A 25,936-nucleotide genomic window follows, 5' to 3' on the forward strand; every position below is an offset into this window, starting at 1 on the left:
ACAACTTCAACATGCTTAAATTTCGTCGCTGCTCATGGGACAGACAGCAACTTCGCCCGTTTATCATTGCACTAGGTCTACACTTGGTCAGCACATTTTCCCGCAGAGATTTTCGATCGCCAAACCGAATCAAATATCGGCCAGCCAGAGAAATTTAAATATTTTCCTAACCTTAATCTTCATTTGCATAGAAAGCACCTTTCTATCGGTGGCTTTATGCTGCGAACGTCAATGGCATGGTGTTGGATTCCTTGTGAAGATGTTTTTTTTTGGGGACAACGAAGAGATAGTCTTCAATGATCTCACCTTGCCTAGACAGAAGGTGCTGTAGACCGTTTTCAGGACACGCAAGCTTGAAATAGACTTTACCGGCTGAACGACCAACCAAAAACGTGAGAAGGCAAATCGTTCTGACCAACTTGAAGGGCAAACGGCACGTTATTTCGCATGGCATTTTTCAAGACATTCCACACAAACACACCCAGAAACGACATCGACTGGGTGGATGGTAGGAAAAAAGAGCAGGAAAAAGCTCGCACAGCGGAAAACAGTCCTAAGTGGTAGACCTTAATAAGATTTTTCATCTCTCGACGCCGTATTTACGATGTGACATACTCTGCCGGATTCGCGCATCCTCCATGCCGTTTCTTGGAGGAAACCGAAGAAGGAAGGAAAAAATCTTTTAGAGGAATTGATTTCCGCTTCCAGCGCTCGACTCGACGGCGCACGGTGCGTAATAAAATATGCAACACCTAACAGTGTGCCGTCCTCTGCTCGTTTCGCGCGGGTCGCCTTATTTCATCTTGGGCGACGCAATTTATGTCAGTTGGCTCGTTGCGAGATAAGCGGCGTAAAAAATAAAGACACCGTACCTCACACAGCGCGTCGAATGACGAATGAAGCCAAGTTAAGGCAGAATCTGCCACTAAATTGTCCTTGGCATGATGATGACTGGGTCGGGCGTGCACGCGTTAAGCACGCTGTAGCGCTGCGTGTGTGCCTACAACCACTTCCTGGGGACACCCTTCACATTTCGCCTGGGATGAGCGGAAAAGAATGAAGTTGATAAAATATTAACACGATATAAAATGAACATTTTTGTGCTCATTTCTTGATCTTAAGGATTCGCACAGGCATCGGACGCAGGTCGCACGGGGCATGGAGTCGAGACGGGGTGGAGATCGTAGTCCCACCACCGTATCCGGTGGGTAAAATATGAACATAAAAGCTGCCATTTGACACCGTTAAATTTACATTTGCGTCGACCCCGGGAGTAACGGCTCGGTGGGTTGTGCTATGGGATTTTTCATTCTGTCCTTGCTAGCTAAATTATCCGGACAATGCTTTGGGGATTTTGGTTTAAAGGGCACGTTCTGCCTCATGTGCCGTAGAAGTGCCCGAGGACCGTTGCTGTAAATTGTATTTAAAATCTAACCTTTTATTACTACTTCGTTCAAGTGGTGCGTTGCGAGTACTTGAAGAGAAAACATCACGTGAAATGCTTTAATTAGCACGACATTACTTCAGAAATGATTTTCCTCTTCCTTTTGGGTACAATCAAAACATGCCACGTAAGCGTCCAGAACGGTGCGGTCCGGTGAGTCCGACTGTGCGTGTTCTGTTTAATTGCGTTGTACAACAATGCAACTTTAATCCATTTTTACAACTCACTGGTGAGAGTTTCGTTCGTTGCGTCACGAGGTACGCTCCAAGTTTACTACACTGCACGCCAATGCACCCCAGAACCTGCGAGCAAAGAAGCCTTCCCTACGGCATGAATTTGCGCGTTTAGCAATAAAATCAAGTCCGTCCATTAAAGTGCCGGACGATTGCGTGACAAGCATCGTTTCGCCTAACTCACCGCCAAAGTTCCGCCAAATGGCGACGGTACGGTTACGCTGGATGACGAAACCCACCCAGAACCCCACTGACCGGGATCAGCTGTTCCGGTGTGTGCGAGTGAGTGTGTCACTGACGTCATTGCAGCACGCTTAAATTCTACCTCGACCGAGATCGCTCGTATCTCGTGTATTTATTTTTATTCCCATTGTTATGATACGCATCGTCGAGTCACTTTAAGAACATGCGGTCTAGGCGGCCTACGCGCTTGTATAGGCTCTATCCCCAGAACCTGGCGGAGATAGAAACAACCGACTTGGGATGGCAAGTTTCGGTGCAAATTTAATGATCGGCAGTTAACTACGTCTGTCAGGTTGCTGAGCTTGCAAAAATAGGACCCCACAGGTCTTTCGTCGCCATCTTCTGCCGAGAGAACGTGCCACGCGCGACACAATCGCAGCCCAAGATGCCAGGGCAGCCAAAACGGATCCACCCACTTTTCCTGATGGCTCTCTCGCTGCAGTAGGCCAACGCCCGTCGTGCGAGGCGCTTTTTGCAGCCCCAAAAAGGCTCAGGAGGCTGGTCTGAGACCGATTCGTCTTCATCCGTGCTTTGGTGCCGTTGTCGCAGTCTTCACCGTTCCTCGTGGTGTACCATTCACGGACGGCTACCGAGCGAAAGACGGCCCGAACGGTGCTGGCACAAACCAGGCCAGAGACTGCCACCGGCACTGCTGGGAAAAATAATCGCAAGAAAACGCTCTCTCTCTGTGAGTTTTTCCGTCGAGCGTGCAAGCGAGAAGGCTCGTTTCGTTGGGAAAATACGCTCATCCGTTCATCCCAACGCCAATGATGGGGCGGGTGGCAGCTACTCTCTGGCACGGTTTTGAGACAGTTTTTGGCCCTTTCTGTCATTCGTACCGGAGGTTCCGAGCGGTTCGGTTTCAACATTTCGCTGGCCCGGCAAATGGGGTTCGTCCTTTGCTGGGCTTTAGGGTAGTTTAGGGTTTTTGGCTGTTTTTGTTGTCGCCGTTGCCGTTGCTGTGGCTCGCTGTGGTTGTTGGTTGGAATTGGAATCTCAACTAAGAGGCCACACTGGAAACTAAGGCCTTCCCAGGAACGAGCACCAAACTAACGATTTCAACGATGCACCGGTGCAGTTACTTCCGAGTTTTTTTTATGTGCTATTGTTCCTTGAATACCCAACTTCAAGAAAAACGAGTTGGGATTAGTTTTGATTCAGCTCCAAATCGTTCGGGAAGCTGGTACATCCGGCCGATTTTGAAAACCGATTTTGCCCGTCTTTCTAAACGACCCATCGCACACTGATCCACCGGCGAAGAATCGAAAACGATTTTATGGATTTGTTGCTTACAAGGTTTTATGTTTATGGCCGTTTAAGGCTTGTCAGTTGGTGGTCATTCAGACTGGGAAACGATATTTCAGCCACTTAGAGCGAAATTTCCCCCTTCATCTCCAGCAACTTCCATCACACCATCTTCGAAAGACGAATGGAAACGGGCCTCGGGAAAAGCAGTTCCACAGCAAAACGGCAAGAGGAATTGGAATTTTACCTACCACTTCGTCCGTGTCCGGAGCGAGTGCCTCTAGTGAAGTGCTACCGTAGATCCACTTTCAACCCAACACGAAAAAAAAACAGCATCGGGTCTGGCTATTTGAAAGCACGAATGATTGCTGGAAATTTTTATTCCCTACGCATCAACATTATCTGTTCGTTCATATTTTTTTTTCCTTGGGGTTTTTCTTCATCTCGGCCCTTCCTTCCGGTGCGGCTGCCGATGGTGCTGGGTCTGGTTCTTTTTTTCCTTCCAAAAACCCGGACACATCCTACATCACTTTCACGCACAGCCCGCCCGACGCTGATGCCAAGTGAATTCCAGTGAAAATGAGGCAACCACTCGATTGCTATTACAGTATCTGGTCTGGTCTTCACTTTGCTTCACCTCGCCCAGCCCTAGCCAGGCCAGGAATCTTCCCGTACTATCTCTGCCCTGGTGCGTAGGAAATACAAACCCACCAGGGGGAATTGGTAGTTGGGCGGATGTGGATGTGTTGGTGGGACAGGCAGCACGGTACGGAATTGTTGTTTATGTGAAACATAATGTGAAAATCGATAAAAATTTAAACGGATGAATGAAATGTTTTATGGAGGCGGTGATGTGGTTCTGCGCTGTTTTCTTGCCATGCATCTTTGCTCTACAGTCTTTCCCTCCCAAATTTTCTCGAAATTCCTCGATCTCCGGTATGTGTTTATTTGTTTTCGTGCTTCTGGCTTGAGAAGAATAAGATGGTACATGTGTGTGTGTGTGTGGGTTTGCGTTTTGTTGGTTAAGTCTTGAGTCTTGACTGTATTTTCCTGAAGAGCCTGTGTTTTGGCAACCCTCGTCACATGGCTGACCCCAGCGTCAGTTGATCGATCGACACAAGTAAGGGTCGCATGCTGGCAAACTTCATCAGTGGACAGTGGAAGAAGTTTGCTATGTTTTTGTTCAGCACAAGAATAACATTTTTGTTTGTGTTTGATAGAAGCGAAAGCGAAAAAATCAAACCAACGGATTGAGCAACATTGATGCTCGAGTAGTTGGACACGAAATATCGTCCTAAGCCAAGTGTTGTACATGAAAGTGCCTTAACTATAACAATCTCGGTCGTTTTTTTTACACAACAGATTTGCACAGATCTACACAAGACAAGCTGGCGCTTCCAACGCCTAAATCATTCTTATCAGATGGCACATAATTCTTCTTGCTTTTTTGAGAGTTGTGATGTTTCTTTTTTTACAATATGATCCAACACAAAAACTTGGAAACATTTTCGCCCATGTTATCAGGCTTTTCTAATGCTTCTTTGCGTTTGATTTCTGCTGTGGAATGTAATTTTTAGATCGACGACCCTATGCCTTTGTGCGAATTTTTCCCCAACAAAAGGTTAAACGTTGGAGCGCGTTCGACGAATGTTGGGACAGGAATGTTTGCCTGATGGAAAATATTTTCTTGCGTCACTTTCACAACACTTTTACCCCATAAGAAATAACAAAAAATAGAGAATATATAGATGATTTGATATCAGAAATTGGTCTACTTACAATAACTTGAGGAAAGTCAACTTTCCCTTGACGCACAACTTCTATCATGTGAACCATATGGAATGTATTGATTTCACTGGATAAACAATTGGGGATTGATTCACAACTTTTTTACTTTCGCTGTTTCGCTCGCTCAACACAAACACCCTCGTTCAACACTGCGGTCTATATGCCTGCTGGTCGAATGCTGGATCAATCAAATGCGAAAGAATCGCCTGTTTGCTAACAGCTGCTTCTTCGGTGGTGATATTGGACAGACGGTTGGTAACTGCAATGCTCTGCAGCACGTTCAACTCTTGTTCAAGACTTGGTTTGGATGGAATGACACTGTTTTGATGGAACGATTGGCGAGGATGCGATAGTAACGATCTGCTTTAAACCGTGTGTTGGCTTGCTATTTTGACTCTAGCATTGCATCATACGATCATACAGTTTCTTGCGGTTCTACGAGATTGCCTAATGTGCGCTACCAAACTGCCACTTGCTAGACAATCGACAATGTTTCTAAGCACGATCAGATCTCCACGGTTCTTGGTGACAATTTTATAAGAGTTTACAGTCGGAACTAAACTTCTAGCTCGTTCCTTGGTTTCCAACTTGGAATGTAACGCACTCGTACGCTCACTGATATTTACTGATGTGTTTGTTTGGTTGCGTGGAACGATGGTTTCCACATTCGCTATATTCACACAAACACAATAACACACATACACATACACCCAAAACACCTTCGACACCTGTATTGAGTTTGTTAAGTTGAGATTTGCGTGATCAATCTGCACTGCACTATTCACGGATGCTTAGCACAAAACTTTTTAAACACCTACCAGAAAGAAAGAAGTATTCGGTTAGCTTTGTTGCTGGGGAGAGTCCTGACTAGGTCTGAACTTGAGCATATTTTCCCAAAGAAGAGGACTTTGTTGGAATCAGTCAAAAATAAACTCATCACCCTACAAAGGCTTGCTTTAAATATTTCGTAACACCAACTTTCATCCGATCCTGTCCAAGAACGGGCAAAAGCACAAACAAATGTGAGATGATTGATTGATTACATGCAGCTGATTCCCGTTCGGTGGAAACCTCGGTACAGAAAACAACCTCCAAAAATGCTTCCACTGTCGATCCTGATCTGTTTTTTTTTTTTTGCCCAGAGTTGGTATCACTGTTGGCTTTAGCGAATCGCTTGGTTTTATTTTCACCGATACAAAAAAAGGCAACATTATTCGATTGCAAAATCAAATGAATCACCCACTGAAGGACTTAAATCTTAACGATGATTTATCTAGGCTTTTGCCAGGGCCGGATCCATCTGCCGCACTGAACGCTACCAAGCCAGGCGAAAATCTCTTGCAGTCAAAATGTGTTTGTGCGTGCTGCGTGGGTTTGTGGTGGAAAACAAGATACAAACAAAAAAAGCGCTGAAACCCCGATTTTGGTTTACGCTCGCAGAAGACGAAGAAAAATCGCCAGTTGAAATTTATGATAAATATGCTCATCAATAAAAATAATGAGACTCGTAAACGGATGGATGCGGCGTGGCTGGTTGCGAACTAGAGCTAACATATTGTTGGGCTTAGCACGGGCGGGAGTAGAGACTTCGATGCGCTGCCCGGGGAAGAAAATGACAAGCGAATGGGATGCTTGCCCGAAAATGATTCAATTTGTTTCGTATCGATCTCGGAGACATCATTATTAACGTTCGTCAGTAAAGTATTGGTGTGAAGGGTTTTTTTTGCTGAACTCTCGCTAAGAGATTTTTTTTGTGAGAATTGGCCTAAGAGATATAACTTGAATCGAAGAGGAGATCTTTTGAACACTTTAACCGCAATTTTCTAGCAATACGGCCTACGACGTTTCTACGACTTCTGTAAGGCATTCTCAGAGGGTCACGATCAGGGAAAACATATTGTAAGAACAGTCATTTTGATCGACACTAGCACATCATTCACTTGGATCACTGACGCCGAGACCTTAGTTTGATCACATTTTCACGAATTCTGCACTAAAGTAAGCCTCGGCGGCCTGCTGTACCGTAAGTAAGATCTGCTGTTGCGATCTTGCTGCTGCTGCTGCTGCGTCGTCGTCCTCGTCGCTGAGTCGTATTTTTGGGGGATTTTTCCGTCCACCGCCACGAATCGCGGTCGTGCTGGCGTTGGTTGGCGCTCGTTCGCTTTGCGTACGCGTGGCGTTTCGCTCCGGAAAACACAGACACAGCTTTATAGACAGATAATTAAATATAACAACAAACAACAAGTGTATATGATCACGACTTAACTATACAAAACTCAATTGTAGACTGAAATCTAATGTTTGTTTGTAAGTAGGTAGAGCAGCCGGAGGACGGATATCGGATGTCTTCTGTATTTTTTTTCTGCCGCTCGTCCGACCGTCGTATGGGGTAGCCGCGAGTACTGTTGGCAGCGAGTACCGATGCGCGGTCGCAGCTCGCTCGGGTTTTTCCACCCGCCCGGGGTGGTTCGGGGCGAACGGCCGAACGGGTGGTCGGTTTTGGGTTCGTTCGCTCAGTTGCCGGCTCGCTCACACGCCCGGCTAGCAGTTGGCCATCGGAAATGCTCGTTCGCCACGCCACCCGCCGTCAGTCCACGAATGTCCCGAGCAAGGACCGAGTTTCAGAAAGGATGAAAATTCCTATCCAAACTCCGGCTTTCCCCTACAATCTGTACGACTTCGGTCGGCTAGGCGAGCAAAGTAATTCGGTTCGCAAGTGGAACTTCCGAACGATGACGTACGTTCGTCTATGCGAGCCTTTTTCGAGCAGTGTGCGAGGGTGGAGAAGATTCGAGCAGTTTTGTCGAAAGGGCCGAAGTGAATGGACTTCTCCTGCCAGCACACCAACACCACGGTACGAACGTAAACACGCGCTCGTTCGCTGCCGCATCGTGGCAAACAAAGTAGCTACAATGTACGGTCGGGGCCGGTGTTCTGCTGCTGCTCGCCGTACAAACACACAGTCGGCTCCAAGCCTGAAGTCGGCAGTGCGCAGGTGCGTTGGCCACGGACTACCCAAACACATGGACATGGTGCTCGTTCGGAGTGCTCGGCAAGGAAGAAGCTTCGGAAAACGGCACACTGTTGATTCTCCTGCAGGCCGAGCGTTACATAATTTCCACCGTCCGCCAGTTGCCAGCCAGTCCCGATCGACACATCACAACAACGACCACGATAAGCGGTTGGACACAGGCAGAGGCTTCAGGGATGCTGATACCGAGAGGTGCGGTAACGGTTTCCGAGCACCGTCCGAATGACGACGACTCCGACGACGACAACGACGGCACGGTGACCTATACATCTTCCCCGAACAGTGTGCAGTGGCAGACGGCTTTTCCGGCAGGGCAGCACCTTTCGCTGCACACAGAGGCGGGGTTTTCCGGCTGCGAAACATGCGCACACACACCGTACGGAGCGGAACTCTAATCAATGTGTCCCGTTTCCTTGCCATCACCAACGCCACCTTCCCCGAGCGTTGTTTTCACGATAAAAAGGGGGAAATATCGGTGTTTTCGGTGTTCAATCGAAGGCTCCGTTGGTTTCGGTAGGCTCAAAACGTTGTAATCCTAGGGCGCAAAAAAAAAGAACCTCGAGGACGATAATTTTTATGCCCATATTGATCTGACGAGCATTTAATAATGAAAGGAGTACAGTTCTTTTTTTCCTTAGCCGGGTGTTAGACCGTGGACGAGAAATCTCAAGCCTGGGGTGTCACCTGACGTGACATATGTTTCGTGATTTATGGGAAAACTCTAGTCTCAGGATGGAAAACCAAGGACTGGAGACATTTTTTAAAGAGAAAAAAGTGGAAAAAAGGTTGTTTTAGGTGACTGTTGCATATGAAAAGCTTCTACGTGAACCTTCCAATAAGGCGAGGTTCTGAGGTGCGATGCTATAAAAATCGAATTGTTTTATAGCAAGTCTGCGATACCCGGTCGGCTGTAGTAATAAATCCAACTTAGGGCAAATCTAACGCCTCGCAACTCAAACCTGTGTCTAGCGTTAGTCCATCTGTCGAATCCTTCCTCAGCAAGGGAAATGTTTAACCCGAACAAATTTAGTGATAGTAAAAAAAGTCTTATCGATACCGATAACGATGACATGAACACATATGGGGCCGAATGGGTGAAAAATCGATACTGTTTACCCGTCACATGTTTTTCTCTTTCCCTCAACTCTGGCCCTTGCGCACCCTCCCGTGTTGCTTCGTTAGGTGCTCCCTTCGAAACACTAGGGTTGATATTTGAATGAGGCAAGTCCGTTGGCGGAGACCGTGCGTCCATAATTGCCTTATCATCAGCATCATCTTGTTTGGAAGTTTTCTTTAACATTTTTCCCTACTTCCCACCCGTGTTTTAACCCATTCGTTACGCGCTCTCTTCACGGCACACTTCTCGATCCTCTATTAATCGTTCTTCCAGTAACAGTAAACCACTTACAACAGCATTTCTCCCGGCGAAGAGTTCTTCTCGCGGCCATAGAAGTTCCCAGTGGCAGATTTTTTGTTTCGCCTTCTTCCTTCTTCTTCTTCTTCTTCTTCTTCTTCGTTTGTTACATTCGATGACACACGAGTCACACGAGTTTGGTTTCCGTCCTGCGACTGGCTTCCCCTTTGATCCTGCCAGAAGCGCTACGCTCTCACCCCCACAGCCCGCTCACCGCTATTTGCTCGCTGGTCGTCTGGTTGGGCGTACCACCGCGCTTCAGGGTCGCTATGACTTCATTACGGTACAGTAGTCATTAAATAAATTAGCAAAGTTAAATTGAGGAATGCGGATGCGGCCGAGGTTTTTGCACGGGAAAAACCACCGACAACGGTATGTTGCCCGCCGCACGGTTCCACCGGTTATCGGCGGTGTACGTTTGGTTTCGGTTGCTCTAGCCACGCGTTTGTTGTTTGGCGTTTCCGTGTCGTCTGTCGTGCGGAATCAACGCTCGACAACGCCGGCTCGATGAAACGCCAACTCAGCATCACTTCCGCCACGCTACGCATTTATGCTTCATCGGAAGGAACGTCGAGAGCGTCGAGGGCGTGGGACGCGTGGGCCGGAGTAAACACACGAAGGGAAGGACCGGGGAGTAGGGTGGTGGGTAGGATTTTCTCCAGTGGAAGTACAAGATTGTAATCGTTGTACAATTTTCACGCAGCACGACCGACCGTGTGTACGAGGGTGTACAATGGGTTAGGAAAACGGGCACATCGGGTCGCTGTATGCGTGGGCATGTGTTTGGAGCGTTCGATTCGATAGACGAGCATGTCAAGTGTTTTGTTTAGATGATAGCGCTGGATGTACGACAGCTTACCATATGGCAAATGAAAGGTGTGTTTTCGAAGCAGGGAACTTGACTTGATAAAAAGCACGCTCAGGAGTGGCGTTAAACGCCTGTAGTGAGTTGAGTGATTCGAAGGAAAAAAGAGAATTTGGGAATTCATTTTACAGAACTTCAAGCAAGACGTGTATAAACAATTCTTAAATGTTTGAATTTTTATGAAAAATCCCTCTTTAATTCTTAAGTTGATAAAGGCGATAGCGGCACCGGTCTTCACATGAAAGGACCGGCTTCGAATCCCATTTGGACCGTTCCTTCCGTTCCGTATTTAAAAGTCTAGAAATACACTGCATGGCCAGCATTACGTTCAAGCCATAAAAATGAATTTTTGAAATTCATATTGCTTCTTGCTTACGCTGATAAAGACATGTATCGATTTTTCCACAAAAATATATCAGATACCGTGATCGTCAGAGTTTTTTTTCGGAAAGGCGAAGCTTCAAATCTCATCTGAACTTAACAAAGATGGCTTTTTAGCTTAGGTTGAATATAAAAGTCAAGAAACCTACAACAGACAGACCAACATCTCCTAAGGTTTTAGTGTAAGAAATCGAGAAGAACAAAAACGGACAACCAAGCCCAGCAGTCTGAATAACGCTTATCCTTTTGCCAATTTCTTGCTACTTGCATCGTAATGAAGCTGCATCATCCATGAAATCATGATCCCATTCTGTTCTGAAGGACGTTTCACCGGAAACCAAAAGAAAAAAAAAAGGCGGCACAGCAGAGGAAAGTAAAACTCAAAACAAAAATGCCAGCTATAGCACCGAGCACGAGCAAGCAATCTTTGCGCCTGGCAAGAAATCGGATATTTATTAAAACAACGCGCAAGGAGCATAACATAAAGCCGAACCACTCCAGGGAGGGATCACTATTCCGGGTATGTCCGTAGGCGGCCGGCACTCGAGTGTCCTTCAGTAGGCCGTAAGGCGCATTGGGTCCATTGGATTGATAATAAGATTTTGCTCGACGCATCAAGGCGGCCGCTCCCTCATAACGCCACCACATCACTACCTTTGCGATTCGGCTTCGACCTGACGGCTTCTGGCAGTCGAGCTCGCTGCTGATGACCATATCGCCTGCTAGAGGTTTTAATTAGCTCCTGGAAGCGAACTGGAGATTCGCAGCTAACGCGCCCCGTTCCCGTTTCATCGGAGCAGTGCCGAGAACCGGAGAACGATGTTTTCGAGCGCCCAAGGAACCCAACCGAGCCAACAAAAAACAACCCTGTTTTATCCCATGAAGTGGTTGTTTTTATATCTATTTGCCGACTGTTTTGTTCCCGGTGAGTGTGGATTTTTTGTTGTTGTTACGATTTCATTATTTGGTGATATTGTGCCACCTGACTTACTGGACAGTTCATTGAAAATTTGATCACATTTCACAGTGCTGCCCATATTGCTGCTGGCAGGCATCGGGCGAAGACATCGGACGCCCGGACGCCCGGCGATCCTATTTCGAGCTAATTTAATTAACCATTGCCGTAAGCGCTGTCCAGATTCCAAAGTGTCTCCAGTTACGGATGTTGAGCTGATAATCATTTTCCTTCCTTTTATTTATGCAAAACAACGCGGAAAAGGGCACTCGGTATTTTGCTTTCCAATGAAACAAATAAACAAATGACGCAACAAAACATGCCGAAACGTTTTTTGTTTTGCCGTTGTTGTTTCTCTTCTGGAAGCGCTATCAAATAAGCATGAGGCAACGCCTTTCAAACAGTTCCCGGGACTAGAGTCGTACGGTTTTCGGTTATATAAACTTTCTTCATTATAATTTACCTCCCGGGGCCCGGAGCCTGTGAACTGTGAAAAGAACTCTCGTTTGTTTGACACATCTCCATTTATTGAAGCCCCTCCTCTCTAACACCGATCCAGGTGAGGTTCCACCGAACCGTGGCTCCAACCCCGATGGAAGCTCGCTAATGGTTTGTCAGCGAGTAAAAGCGGGCAGGTGTCATAAATAAAAATATAATTTGATCCATACAAGTTAATTCGGTCGTAACGCGCTGGCACCGAACCATACTGCCGGACCGGTCGTCGACAGCATTGATCAGCGAAGAAATTGACAGCGGACTCCGGACTGTCCGGATGAAGATTGTGCTGCCGTGTACTGTGCCTGTGGAACGAAGATCACGCCAGCCGATACGCTTCGATATTTCCCGTTAACACATCGTTCGTTCCGGTGACTCGATTCCGTGTGACATTAAATAAAAGGACCGAGGCCCGCGCCATTCTTGTGTCCTCCTAAGAACTTGTTGTTTGTTTCGGGCAAGTACTGTGGGAGGAATCGTCTGCTCCTTCACTAGGCGGCGCTGGATCCGCTTTCCCGGACCAAAGTGTGTAAGAATCTTATCGCCGATAATGATCTGGAAATGTCATAATAATTTCATCAAAGCGTGAAATAAGAAATATTTCACCCTCAACCAGACTGCGTTTGGGGGCTCAGCACCATGGAAAAAACCCCGATCCCACCCTGATGTGTTGTACATTAAGCATGAGCAACATTGACGGCCAGTGTCCGGGAACTGTTGGAGTGGTCATTTTCCCAGCCCACCCCAACCGACCACTGCTCACGTGTTTGTGTGCGTGCGAGACAGTGTGTATTGTGTTGGTTGAATTTTCCACTAGGTTCCCGGGATTTGATGTGTTTTGTTTTTCTTTCCATCAGCGGCAACGGCAGAGTCGTTGAAGAAACGATGGTTGGTGGCGGCGGCGGCCGCGGCACTTTTATTGTGTTTATCTTTTCCACCAAATCTATGATAAACAGCGGGTTTCGTTGTCGGGCTCGTCCATCTCAATGGTGGTGGATGTTCACTTTTTACAAGGATTTCTTGTTGCCCTCTCTCGTTCTGGCCCACCCCTCAGCTATTCGCTCGTTTATAGCTGTTGCTTTTGGTTTTTTTTGGTTTGTTTTGTTGTCCGCTTTTCCCTCTGTTTCCCAATGTTTTTCCCAATGCGAGCCGAGTTTATCGCTCGATGGCGACGAGACAAAAGTGACTTTGTTAATCCACCTCCCCGAAATGGTCGTTCCTTCCGGCGATCGTTTGAAGTTTCGCATCGCACTACTCCACCGAGCGCCGTGCAACACGTTACCCTCACGCTTCCCCTTCCTGGTTGCTGGTTGCAGCGATTTCTTTGTCACTTTACCCGTAACGTAAGGACTCATCAAGCAATGGGTGGATTATCGTGCAATTGAGGCAGCAGACGACGATGATGATGATGATGATGATGGAAGGCGACGCAGGACCTGCGCCGAAACATGCTCCCCGTAGGAAAACAAAAACAGGCATGTCATCTTCCTTTACCCAACCGCAAGATGTAAAATTATGTGGTTTTACGAATTTCAGCCAGAAAACCGAACCAAAGCAAAAAAAAGGAGTCGAATGGACCGAAGATGAAGCGAGTTGTGAGATATCTTAATTACACCTACAGGGATAGTAGACGATGATTTTTTTGTGTTGCTTTGCCGTTGAGTTGTTGTTTGCGTCCTGCTGTAGCTCATTTGATCACATATTTGGTTAGATTGAGGTTTTGGGTGACATTTTTATGGATACCTACAAGGGTTTTTTGGCTTCGTTTGTTGTGTTAAAGCTTCAAATAAACGATTCGTTCTTTGTTGAACAACAAACAATGCTTTATAGCAACCTTACCCCGCGACTTGTATAAAGACTACAATTCTCATGGTTTTAACTGAAAATTTGTCAAATCAAACTACATTAAGTTGATTACCATAATCGCAACAGTATAATTGCTACTACCGAAGTTGCACGACTGTCATCACCGACAGACCAGTCAGCCAAAAACTTGGGAGTGAAGATTTTATGTTTACGATTATTATTTTTATTATCGCACGTTGTGATTTTCTTTTATTTGCTGTTGGTGTTTGCGCCCCGCCACTATTATGGCCGGTCGATGTTTTCCTTTCTATTATTTAGACAAAGCCTCAAGGAAGCAAACATTCAAGGGAAAATTGTGTCATTGTTTAGACACGGCGATACTGTAAACCACAACCATCGTCAATGGTCTAAAAGCCCTTGCTAGGGGAGCCAGCACAATAGCTTTTCAAAATGGCAAAGTGCAAGTGAGTGAGAATTATTTTTGACTGTTAAAAAATTGGAGACTGAAGGATGCGACAGAAGTGATAAGGCGAACTTTTTATTTGTTTGGCAAATTTTTTTTACCGCAAATAATGAATTGTGTAATTATTGCAGTCAAACATAAACATGATAATACTGACACAATGCCATAGCCGTGGACATCAGAGCCTGTTTTTATTATTTACTTAAATGTTGATAATTCTGAAGTCTGCCTTCAACTTTGTACCAGTTAGTTCAAAACTCTAAGGATATGTCAGCATTATGGAAGCTAATGAAAAGGCCCAACAAATGGGATAAGATTTCTCCAGCTTTTCACGCTACTGTAAGCTATTATCCTACATCCATCAAAATCACACATTATGCTCAGTAACGCAGGGCAAAAGGCAAAAATCTCTGCCCAGCGAATGATCTGCGGAGGGCCAATTTATTTTATTTAGATTTAATTTGATTCACTTGAGTGAAATGCTATTAATCATATTTTATTCCAACTGAACCGTTCCTTTCCTTTTTTTCGTGCTAGCTTTCTCACCAGCCTGCACTACGTATTTTGATTTTTCCCACTTTTTCCTCCATCCCAGAACTCCCCCAGTCCGTTTAGAGATGGAGTTGAGGTGTGGTAATGTAAAAAGTTTTACAACCATAGGATTCATTTTCCGGATCAGCCGGATGGTGCTGCGATGTGCATGGGCCCATTTGCGTGTGGCCTCAAAATGGCGGCAATGGCCAGCAACACACCGAACAGTGTCAAGATCAATCGCAGTGTGAAGGAAATAGAAATTATGTAAATAGTTTCATGCTGCAAAAGCCAAGCGAAGATGAAACAATCTATAAATCATTGGACCACGCTTGAACCGTAGAAGCTGTTCCGGGTGCGGCACCCTGTAAGTGGTTCTTTGATCCCGGGTCTCCCCGTGTTCGGGGCGGTCTGGTCCGCGGAAAAATGGACGGCGGAGCAAAAGAAACCGGACAGACGGACAGTTCTCTACCACTGTACCCGGGCAGAAGGTATGCGGGAAAAAGTTTCGCCAAACAGCAATTACAAAACGTACTTACCGACGTTAAAAAGTTACTTAACGATCTTCACTTCACCACCGTTTTCTTACTGCGGATAGGTTTGCAATTTATTTCTTCAAACCATTGCAATCATCATCATCATCATTATCAACGGGCTCCAACGAGCTCGTCATTTTTATGTGGAGCATTTTCATGTCCGCCGAGCGAAAATGACCATCGAATCGGGACGTGCTTAGCGAAGGTGGGTAATGCTGGAAGCAGTTGGTTTTTCTTCTGTCTGCTTCTTCTGTCGACCGCATTGTCCCTTTAAATTTTCAAAGTGCTACATAATTCTTTTGTGCAAATTGGTTCAAGTACATCCATGAGGTTCATGTTTTTGGTTGTTGTTTAAGGATTGTTGCATTTTTAATGTGATGAAAATCTTCCTTATGAGGAATACGTGCTTTTTGCTTCTGGTTATGAAAATTTCAAACATAAAATTACTTCAATGTGCATTATCGTTTTCGTTTATAACATCCATGAAACTGCCAATGAATAAGAAATATGTATCCAATACAAATGATTTATCAGCAGCAACTAAGTACGATAGCCATAAAAATGTAATGCATTGTAGCAACAGAGAAAAGAGAATGTTTTTAATGTCCGCAGACAATGTAAGGACCGTAAAGCGGTTGTGAAAGTTGTAAACGTTTTCGAATACTAGCTCGTGGCCGAATTCTTGTGCTGGTCAAAACAGTTTTTCGGTTACACGTGCAATTCTTAAAATATATGTGAATCAAAGATGGGGACAATTAGCAAAAAAAAAAAAACCGGAACTGGTTCCAGGCGATTAAAAAGTAAATCGGGTTCAGTTTCAGAAGGTAAGTGCAAACAAAACTTCCGAACTGTTGAAACCGCCAGAACCGTCGGAATGGTTGGAATCGGTGGACTAGTCCCGAACTGTCGTAACCATGGAAACTGCCGAAGCCATCGGAGTCAACGGAATTGGCGGATCCGTCCGCAACCGTTGGTACTGATGGAACCATCCAGAACCTCGAGGTTGTAGTGATAAATAAGAAGAAGAATATGGGTCGACGATCCCAACTATTCCGGCTCCGAAAGTACCGACGGTTCCGAACGATTCCTACGATTCTGATGATTACGACGGTTTCGAACTGTTCCAGGTGGAAGTATCGATTCCATTTCCTTGGAATAGGAACCTACCTCAAATCCGTCGGAACCAGAGTGTAACCATGAGTGTATCCCAAAGAACCCATCATTATTGTGATCCATGCTCTAGTTATCAGGACATACGGCGTACCAAGTGGTTGACGTGTTCTGCTCCGTAACCAGTGTTTTAAGGTACTTATTTAGAATCACACAATAGTCATGCTGAAAGGCCTTAGCTTTCTTCTAAGGCTACTACAATATCTATTTCTATCACCGAAAAAACAAGAAATGAAAAAACTGATCCAAAAATGTTGATTGTTGCACCGTTGTGCAATGCTACCACATCACATTCTATTCATAACTTTAGCATCAAATATTCAGCAAACGCGGAGAATTGATGACACACATAAACCCGTGGTTTTCCGAGTCTGTTTTTTAAAAAATCACAAAACCAAACTCATCTCATAACCCTTGGCGAAATTGGTATCTGTCGTATTGGTGATTCTTTCCCTGTTCCGTCATTGTCACGTCGGGATGAAACCATTAGTAGATGATGGCCCGGCCCGGTGGATATATCAACCAAATCGACAATATCCGCCTGGCCCTGGTGACGGTGGTGGTGGTGGTGGTGGTGGTGGTGGTGGTGGTTGCGCAGATTTCACCAACCCAACTCTAACGCCGGCAGTTCATCACTAACCGGACACATAAAGCACACTTTGAGCCCACGGAAACCGATCATCCGTTCGCCAATATCGGCAACTCCGCACCCAAGGGTCCCCAGCGAGTCCCCGAACGTGCGGTGGGCGACAGAGCTAGCCCGACTCATACGAGAAAACCTCGCACGAGAAGCCCCCCCCGAAACAGCATAAATGGATCGAACTGGGAAGGGAAGTGAAAACGATATGACAGTCATAATCGTCAACCATATTTTTCCGTCATCACCACACGGCCGTCCTTGTCCTTGCGGGTTCGGAGCGTTCGGGGCGTTGTTTCTCCTTGCGAAAGATCCTTTTACGGTTGATGGATTCGTGCGATTGTAAGCCGGAGCGGGGAGGGCGCATGTGAATTGTGAATGGTTTTATGTTCTTGGGGATCGTGTTTCGCCGAACGGATGAAGAATTGCATTTTTCAGCACGCTTTACCCAGCGAAACCCCTCGGCCTTGCCCGGCTTGTGGATGGGGCAGTAATTTAAACCCCTTTTTCCGTGAGCAAAATTTATTGATGGACAATATTTTAAGGATGGGGACGGAAGAAACGACGAGATTTTCGAACAAACCATTCCGGACAGCTCCAACTCGTGTTGGGATCATGCATATGCATCTACCTTATGGGAAGCATTCGTTCGTTCGTTCGTTCGTTCGTTCGTTGGCTCTGGTGTATGTGATTGGTGCAAATGGGTTTGCAGCTTCAAAATTCATCTCGCCAACCAAACCACGTACCCTGGAGCGTGTGTGTAATGTGCGAACACAGGTCTCTCGCTACATGGTCCGATCCTCACACATGAGCCGGAGAAAAACCGAGGAAAAACCAGCCACTCACGGTCCATGATACCCCTGCGGCTGCATCGGGCTGGATTCGTGTACGTCGGCTGTAAAAATCAAACGCACTTGGCGACAGAAATGCAATCGCTGTAGTGAAGCAAATCCAATCGTACGCTTATGAGTAAAACATGTACCAACGGTAATGAAACCAATTATCGATATAAAATGCTATCCCGCCAATTCTGCTGAGCCTCGAGCCGATGGCGACCGAGAAGCAGGACCATCGCAAACCTTTAGGAATCGGCCTGTATGCTTATGTGTGAATGGGAACGTTTGGTGTGTAAGATATAGTTTTCATGCTCGTTCAAAAACATTCATACGCTCACTGCAGGAACGTGTTAAGTAAGTGTATGGTCCATTTTTATTCCAGGACATAATACGATGACAGACAATACGGCATCAGTCCGTAATAATTAATAAATAAAATAATACGATGACAGAGGAAATAATAAAACTGATCGATCAGAGAGAAAAAGTTATGCATGTAAACTGTTTATGGTACCGAATGCGTTTAGTTTATTTAACCAATTTTATTTTCTTGCCTGTTGTGTTTTGATGAAGGAAATGTAGAAACGCAGCACATTTATGACGTTTGACCTCATTTTGCTTTGCAGAAATGAAAATGTTAACAAGAGCAATACAAAATGTATGCTTGCTCTTATGAGTATTGTAAAATGACCATTATTTAGACATATTACAACATGTTTATCAGGAATAAAGACTGAATTCATAGCAATACGGCCAGGCCATTCTTTATGAATAAGAAAAAAAAGACTGAATTCAAAGATTTTACTATCAACTATTCAGTATCTTAGCCATCCTGGCTTACTTCTGTTGACTTTGGAATCACATTTTTACAGTATATCATAGTAACATTCCAGTGTTATCAGTCAGTTTTGAGCCACTTTGGTCCATATTTCTCATGAATATCCCAAATTTATCTAAGCATGAATGCATATTGAGATGCTCACAAAACGCGTACAGAAAAATAAATAAGATCGGGAACATTCATAAAATATTTTTGTAGGTAAAAGTGTTCTTGTTGAGCGGCCCGGTGGTAGATGCGACAGCGGCGCCGGTCTGCACAAGACAGGACTGGGGTTCATGTCTCATTTGGTCCGTTCTCCCATAGTGAGGACTAACTATCCAATTATGGGATAACAATAAGTCTTGCAAGACAAAAATAGCAAAAATGAACAAATAGCAAAAATGAGATCGATCTCTTAGATCTTGTTTATGCCGAACATTTAAGCGAGCTCAATAAATTATTGGCATATTTCAATGATAAACCGAAAATAATAAGGAAACTAAACAATAAACCCCTAGCTCCTTGTGATGAAAAAGTGTCTCCCTCTCTCTAGGGAAGTAGCTTGATTGCAAGATTGGTATCGAATAAGAGTTGTATCCCTGGACAAAGTAGTCAGAACGACTAAGTCACTTACTAACGACCTGTTGATTACGAATCTTAAATAATTTTGCAAAATTGTCTAAGAATTGGAAGCATGCGAAATAAATAATGGATCACTTCCAGTTTCAGAACAATCTTAGCACTGAACTTAGTCAAATAAAGTTGTATTGACTGGTGGTTTTACTGTAGTTTAACCTGGAACCAGGGGTCAGAGCTTTTATCTTACAAAATGTATCGTGAATATCTAAGATGGAGTCATTCAAGTGACAATCTCTTGAAAGAACAGTTGACAGCTTTTTGACAAATATCTGTGCGGGGATATGTAGTCGAAGGAACAGATTCCTCAATGGCCTAATCAGCAATCAATATTTTGTTAGATATTGGTGAATTCGGTATAATAAGGCCGCTTGCGACCGAGCGACACTTATGCTAGCTTCTTTAACACAGGATTCAATGTAGAAAAGATAATACTACATTTTATTCATCAATTTCAAATCATTTTTGTATTGAAGTTTGATTTGCATTTAATACATCTTTTTCTTCTCTACTGCTCAATTGTAGTTTACAATTTACGTTTTAGAAATCCTTTGCGGTTGCTCTTGAACTCTTCATTCAATCAAGCACCAAAGATAAATTTGACGCAATATTTTCATCTGCATTACTGTCATTGTTGTGCGAAACGGTAGGGAAGCAAAGGCGCTTACCAAGTTACCACGGACACCATGGCCTGGAGACCGTAAAGCCGAACAAAGTGGATGTGCAACCCAAGTGAATGAAGTCATGGGACCGCTTCCATTTTTGCAGCATGCCATCAGCCTTTCTTCTCACAGAAACCACCCACACACCCAGCACCTGACCTTACCGGGGCCAACTGTCACTATGCCTTGTGGCTCTAAAACTTGTCTTTTATGTGTGTGTGTGTGTAAGGATCGGGTGGCTTTTGCTGTCTTTTGCATTACAAGCATCCTGTGGTTGTTGTTTTCGTATCATTCTTTTGCTTCTCCGCCGACGGTGGCCACATTATTTGAGCGATCCCACAGTACCAGCCGAAAGTGCTCGGAATAATCGCACTAAGGGGATGAAAAATAATTCTTGGCTTCTGCTTCGTTTGCTTCAGGCTCTTTCAAATTTTCTTAACCTTTTTCTCTTCACTCTCAATAGTTCACTTCCTTTGGCTCGTTTGGATGCCAGCGACTGTGCCGCGGAGCACCGAGTTGTCGTATTTCGAACCCATCCATCGTCAAGCATGGCGCTCACTTTGATTGAGAGCTAGCCGTTTTTGTATGCTTCAGTTCAAAAATCGAACGGAAAGATTTCGCAAAACCTTTAACGCCAAATTCAGCTGCCCCCGGCCATTGGTGCTGGATTGCGCTTTGGAGTTCCCGTCGTGCTAGGTCGTGCGCCGGTAGCGCCCGGCCGCAAAGTAGAAGATAAGACATTTTTGTCCGTTCGGGCCTTTGGTGCGCATTGAAGGATATCGAAAAGCGAACGATGTACACTGTGCTGAAGACGGACAAAGCCAGTCAAAACCAAAACCGGTGGCCCTTAACGTTAACCCCACTCGACGGAGGCAAAATATGCCATTTGCCTGTCGGTTGCCGTAGTCCTTGGAAGGCAGCGCTGGTGGTACGGCCTGCCAGCCGTTCCGGACGACGAGGGATAACATTTTCCGCCCGCTTTGCTTCGTGTGCTCCGGTGCTGGCTCGATTGTCGAAACAATTACGCCTAACGAAAGCTGCTGGAAATAAACACGATCAACTTCAAGCCAACACTCGTTATCTTGAGTGCCGGACAAATTTCTGCGGCCCGTCCGGAGGGCAGGCTTAAATCCGTTTTCGAGCCCGGTATGCGGTCATCAGGAAAATACACTCACTCATCGCCAACAGTCAGCGAAGGACACGGTGTGCAAAGAGTGAGTATTTGTGATTTTTTTTTTTGTTCGAGTCATCCTCTTGAAGAACTCTATGAACTGCACCGAAAATGGAAATCCATTAAGTAGTTTAAGTAACGTGAGTAGTATGATTCAACATGTAGGCTATCCATGGGATAGGTAGAAAGGGAAAGTGCAGCTACCTTAAGAAATGTATTGAAGTTTTCCAACTCCAACTCGGAAGCAATTTACCGTGTCCGATGTATGATGCTCATAAGGTTTGTTAGGTGTGTACAAGCAAAATATGTTTTGAAGAGATAAGATATACTTTATTCAGCTTGAAGTAAATAATCAATCTCCTCCGTTCAGGTCCTCCTGAAATGATTTTACGTGCTTGGTTGTCCAGTAGAATACCGCTGACAGTACCAGCCACCGAAGTCGAGTTAGTACAATTAGCTGTGTCATTCCTTATTGTCCTTTCACTCCTGAACATCTTATCATTCATATTAGCATTAAGGGTTAAAATTTAGCTAACAATATTGCGTCAGTTTTCAGGCCTCAGAGTCCTTGTCAAGTCGCTGTCAAAGAGGAGTACGGGAGTCCGGAAGAAAATATGTTCGTTACGGCTTCAGAAGCGAAAGTATGAGTATTATTTTTAATTATTCTAGCCTTACCAAAAGACACATGGCCATTAGTTGCCTTTCCTGTATCAGGCTTTAAGACTAGTCCAGCTGAATTTCCCTGTCGTATCACGGCCATATCTCACAGAAGCGCAAACAAAGAAGAAGACCCTCTAAATGTAAAATTGGAGAGTTGCTATCATATTAACACTCGTGCCTTTATTGACTTGATAGTTTTAAACGGATTTAGATACGTGGCGTTTAGAAACTTTGTTAATTTACTTAAGTTGGGAGAGTGAGAAACATTACTTCAAACATTGATTTTTACATGTCAGAATTGCGTCGGCCCTACATCAGGGTTTCTCCTGACTTCGGGGTTCAAACATCGATTTATCTATTTTAAAATACAATTTCCCTTATTTAAGCTTCATATGTGAAAGCAACTGTACTAACAGACACTTTAAGTTAAATTCGATTTTTAATTTATTTAACACCCGATATAATCATCAAAACTCCAGCTGCAATATTTTTACCCCTTCCGGGGGAATTCCCCTTCCGACACTACCACACTACATGTTGCCTTCCTATTCATCATAGAGTTCATCAGCATTAAAGGGCACGGTGCAAAGTGGTTGGACCCGTCGGTTAAGCTGACAAGCGGTTCGGAAACGATTTTCAAAACCGACGCAATTGACCAAAAGTGGTGGGAGTTGGCAGAAAACCGACCGAAAAATCGATATATTCAAAATAGGTGACGGGTCGTCGGCGTCATCATCGTCGACGATGATGGTGGTGGTGGTGGTGGCGGCGGTGGACTGTTTACATTAGATAGCACCCCGATGATAGTGGGATGGCACCCTGGCACGTTCGGCGTGGTATGTCGAGACGTAACGTACGGGTTAACGCATCATTGGGTGAACGAAAGCAACCCCACGCACCCAGGTTGAAATTGTAGAACGTTGATATTGTATATATTGAGACATTAAAATGGCAAAATCACACAAACGCATCGCACCCTCACATGGTACACACACGCACAAACGCACACAAGCGAATACTCATCCCAATCTACGCTCGTCCATTGCTGTGAACAAGCCGCACTCCCTTCTCGAGTCTCTGCCCCTTCGTTGTGCTGGCAGCCAGTACCAAGGAGTGCGAGAATCACAGGCGTGCAACAGGGTGTGAGTTTCACTGCTCTGGCTGATAGCTGCTCGAAAGGGATTTTGCCAGCACCGACGACTGTGTGAGTTTGTGTAAGCACGAGTGTGTAATTATGTGTGATCCCGTTTTATGAATATGATTATTGCGTGTAAACAAAACCGCACATGCAAGCGGTGGTACGCTGCTGTCAGCCGGCAAGTCGTAGGGTTTTTTCGGCCCTACGACCCTTGCCTCGGCGGTTAACTACAGTGCCTTGTAGCACGGAGTCCCCCGATCCGTTCAAACCCGGGCTCGTTACATTTCGACTGCGAACTGTGTCTAGCCTTCGAGCGTGCGAGCACTTCACCCGAAGCAACCAGTCCGCTCAAGGGCAACAAGCTACAAATGATAAATGCAATTTCTATGTAAATTATTTTTTGCCACCCGTCTTCCCCGTCGAATGAGCAGTGCAGGCAATTGAACAAAGAAGAGCCGTGCCACAGCGGGAAGACTTCTCCCATCCGCCAGATGGGAGCGAGAAAGTGCGAGTTCCGGTAAGTTACAAAGAAATTGCTCTGTCTCCTGTTTTTTTCCCTGCATCGCCAGCACAACGCACACAACATCCTGGCCGAATACGGTGTGGACAGTGGCGAAACGCAAAGGGTCAAACTGTCACCCTAAAGGCAGTTGATTAAATGGAAATAAATCAGTATGCACCGGTCAACCGGGGGCTCGCATCGGACTATCGGGAAGTCAATTTTTAATTACACGCCATGAAGGAATCACCAACCGCCTGGCGCAATACTTCCGATTCCGAAGCTCTGAAAATCCCAGTGCGCGCGTGTATATGTGTGTGTGTGAATATCGCAAACCGGACATACACTTAATCCACGATCCCCGGGCAGGATAATGTAATGAATACAAATTCAAATTAGATTTTCTCGACGGTCGGACGCACTGGCAGCGCACTAGGTTCCGCTATCGACGAAGAGGTCTGCAATTTCCTTTTTTTTATTGCTGTATAACTTCAATCGTAGTCAGCAACGAAACAAAAAAGAAATCGGTGCCCAACCAATGACGAAAAAGTGATTTTAATTAATTCTGAACCTCGAAACTGCATTGAAAGCTGAGGATCAAAAGGATTACGCACCGATAATTGATGTGTCGCATTGAACGTTAAAACGAAAAAGTTGACATGTACGACAACAAAAAAAATCAGGGAACATCTTTGATAATTTCCTGTCCTTCAGCAAAGGCAGTATGGAAAATTTTATTATAAATGTCTGTTGCGCTTGTACGATATTCGGTGAAGGAAATGTCAGGACAGCAGGATGTTCGTCGACGTAAGAGGTGTTGTAGGATGTGAAGATCGTATGTTCAGATATATTTTTTGGATGATAGTAGAAGGTTATCCGATAGCCGAACCGACAACCTGCATTTAATATTCCACTAAGAGTAAAATAAAGTAAGCAAAGTCAGACCTGGCAGGAAGCAACCCTCTCAAGGTTGTAAGTTGAAGAAGAAATCCCTGTATCCTGCAGATTCACTCTACTGGTTATCGGTTTTTCTGACGGAATGTGAAGAGTAGGTATCAGCCAAGGAGCTGATAAGAATAAGAAACCTTGTGTTAGAGGCCTCAAGTAAGTGGCCGCAAATTATGTGAATCTGTATCGCCAAAAAGGAACTTCAAGGAGTACTAAGACCACATCCTCACGAAAGCGTACAATACCTCTTATTCGCGAATTTTCAATCGACATTGACACCCAATTCCCAGAAGTTTATGCCTCTCTAGTATCTTTAGAGTAGCGGCGATCTGTTGCTAGAAGCGTGTGTGTTGCTGGTCTACTCCTGAACGTTCTCGACTTTCACTCCTCTCTCTCAGCTTTCCGATCACCCCTCCTCCTCACATTCCAGTGATTCACCATGTGCCATACCACTTTTACCCTGTACGCCAGACTGACTAATGAGCTACAGATTACAGAAACTCACAGGATGCCAGAAATGGCAGGCCTAGACATTTCGAGGTTGTAGTGTTGGCGGTAAGTCACTACAGCAGCTATCAAAAGTTTTTCTTGTATGCTTCAATGAAAATCCTCTCTAAATTTTTCATTTGGATTAAAATATCCACTGAGAATCCAATCTTGTTGAGCCCTTGATACAGGTACAGTAAAGCATTTATACCCAAGAATTGGTAAAAATTGGGCAAACATTATTTTTTACACCTGTCAAGGTTACGTTTTCAGCTTATCTTGGAAGGGTCGTCAAGAAATGGAAGACAATGTTTTAAAAGAATGCTTCTTAGAAGAAGGAGATTGATTTTTTTAATAAAAAACCTGATTTTTTTTACCTTGAAACTTTGCCAATTTGTTGGTGCAAACCTTAATGCAAGTGAGTCATTTAATAAAAAATAAAATAAAATATTTTAATGTGTGACATAAACTTAACAAACATATCATGCGAATGGACGCAAACCACACGCGAAGAGAGATATGTTTCATTAGCATCCGTAAATAATCGGCCTAACCGCACCGATTCAGGAACACACGCAAACACTCGGTAAAATTAAACATGGTATCAGCACGTTAAGGAAAAAAACCCTAAAAGTAAAATGAGTAAGTGCATTAATGAAGCGATGAGCAGGGCACAAACAAAAAAAAACAACAATCCTCAGCGACGACAGCGAGTGTGGAACCGAAACAATTAATGATAATGTAATTCAATATTTATGCCTCAACTGATAGAGTTGTTGTTGATACATTTACGAGGGATGAAGAACAGTTATTTATGATCGTGGTGCTGGAGGTTGGGTGCGT

General features: G+C 44.8%; 1 protein-coding gene across 34 annotated transcripts in view; it reads right to left on the reverse strand.

Moving 5' to 3' along the window:
- LOC118511858 (CUGBP Elav-like family member 4) overlaps positions 1-25,936 on the reverse strand; it is a 345,265-nt gene that overhangs the window by 154,768 nt on the left and 164,561 nt on the right. For 2 of the 34 annotated variants that reach the window (XM_036055413.1, XM_036055410.1), the window contains exons 1-2: positions 6,976-7,275; positions 4,945-5,767 (exon numbers count right to left, since the gene is read on the reverse strand). The exons of 24 other annotated variants lie outside the window; for them this stretch is intronic. In XM_036055413.1, coding sequence (XP_035911306.1) covers positions 4,945-5,001 — 57 coding nt within the window. In that variant the 5' untranslated portion in view covers positions 5,002-5,767; positions 6,976-7,275. Of the gene's footprint in view, positions 1-4,944; positions 5,768-6,975; positions 7,966-25,936 lie in introns of those variants that run through there. 8 more of the 34 variants (XM_036055427.1, XM_036055424.1, XM_036055429.1 and 5 more) reach the window with 7 other exon arrangements.

The sequence above is a fragment of the Anopheles stephensi genome, chromosome 3, assembly GCF_013141755.1.
Source record: "Anopheles stephensi strain Indian chromosome 3, UCI_ANSTEP_V1.0, whole genome shotgun sequence".
Taxonomy (NCBI): domain Eukaryota; kingdom Metazoa; phylum Arthropoda; class Insecta; order Diptera; family Culicidae; genus Anopheles; species Anopheles stephensi.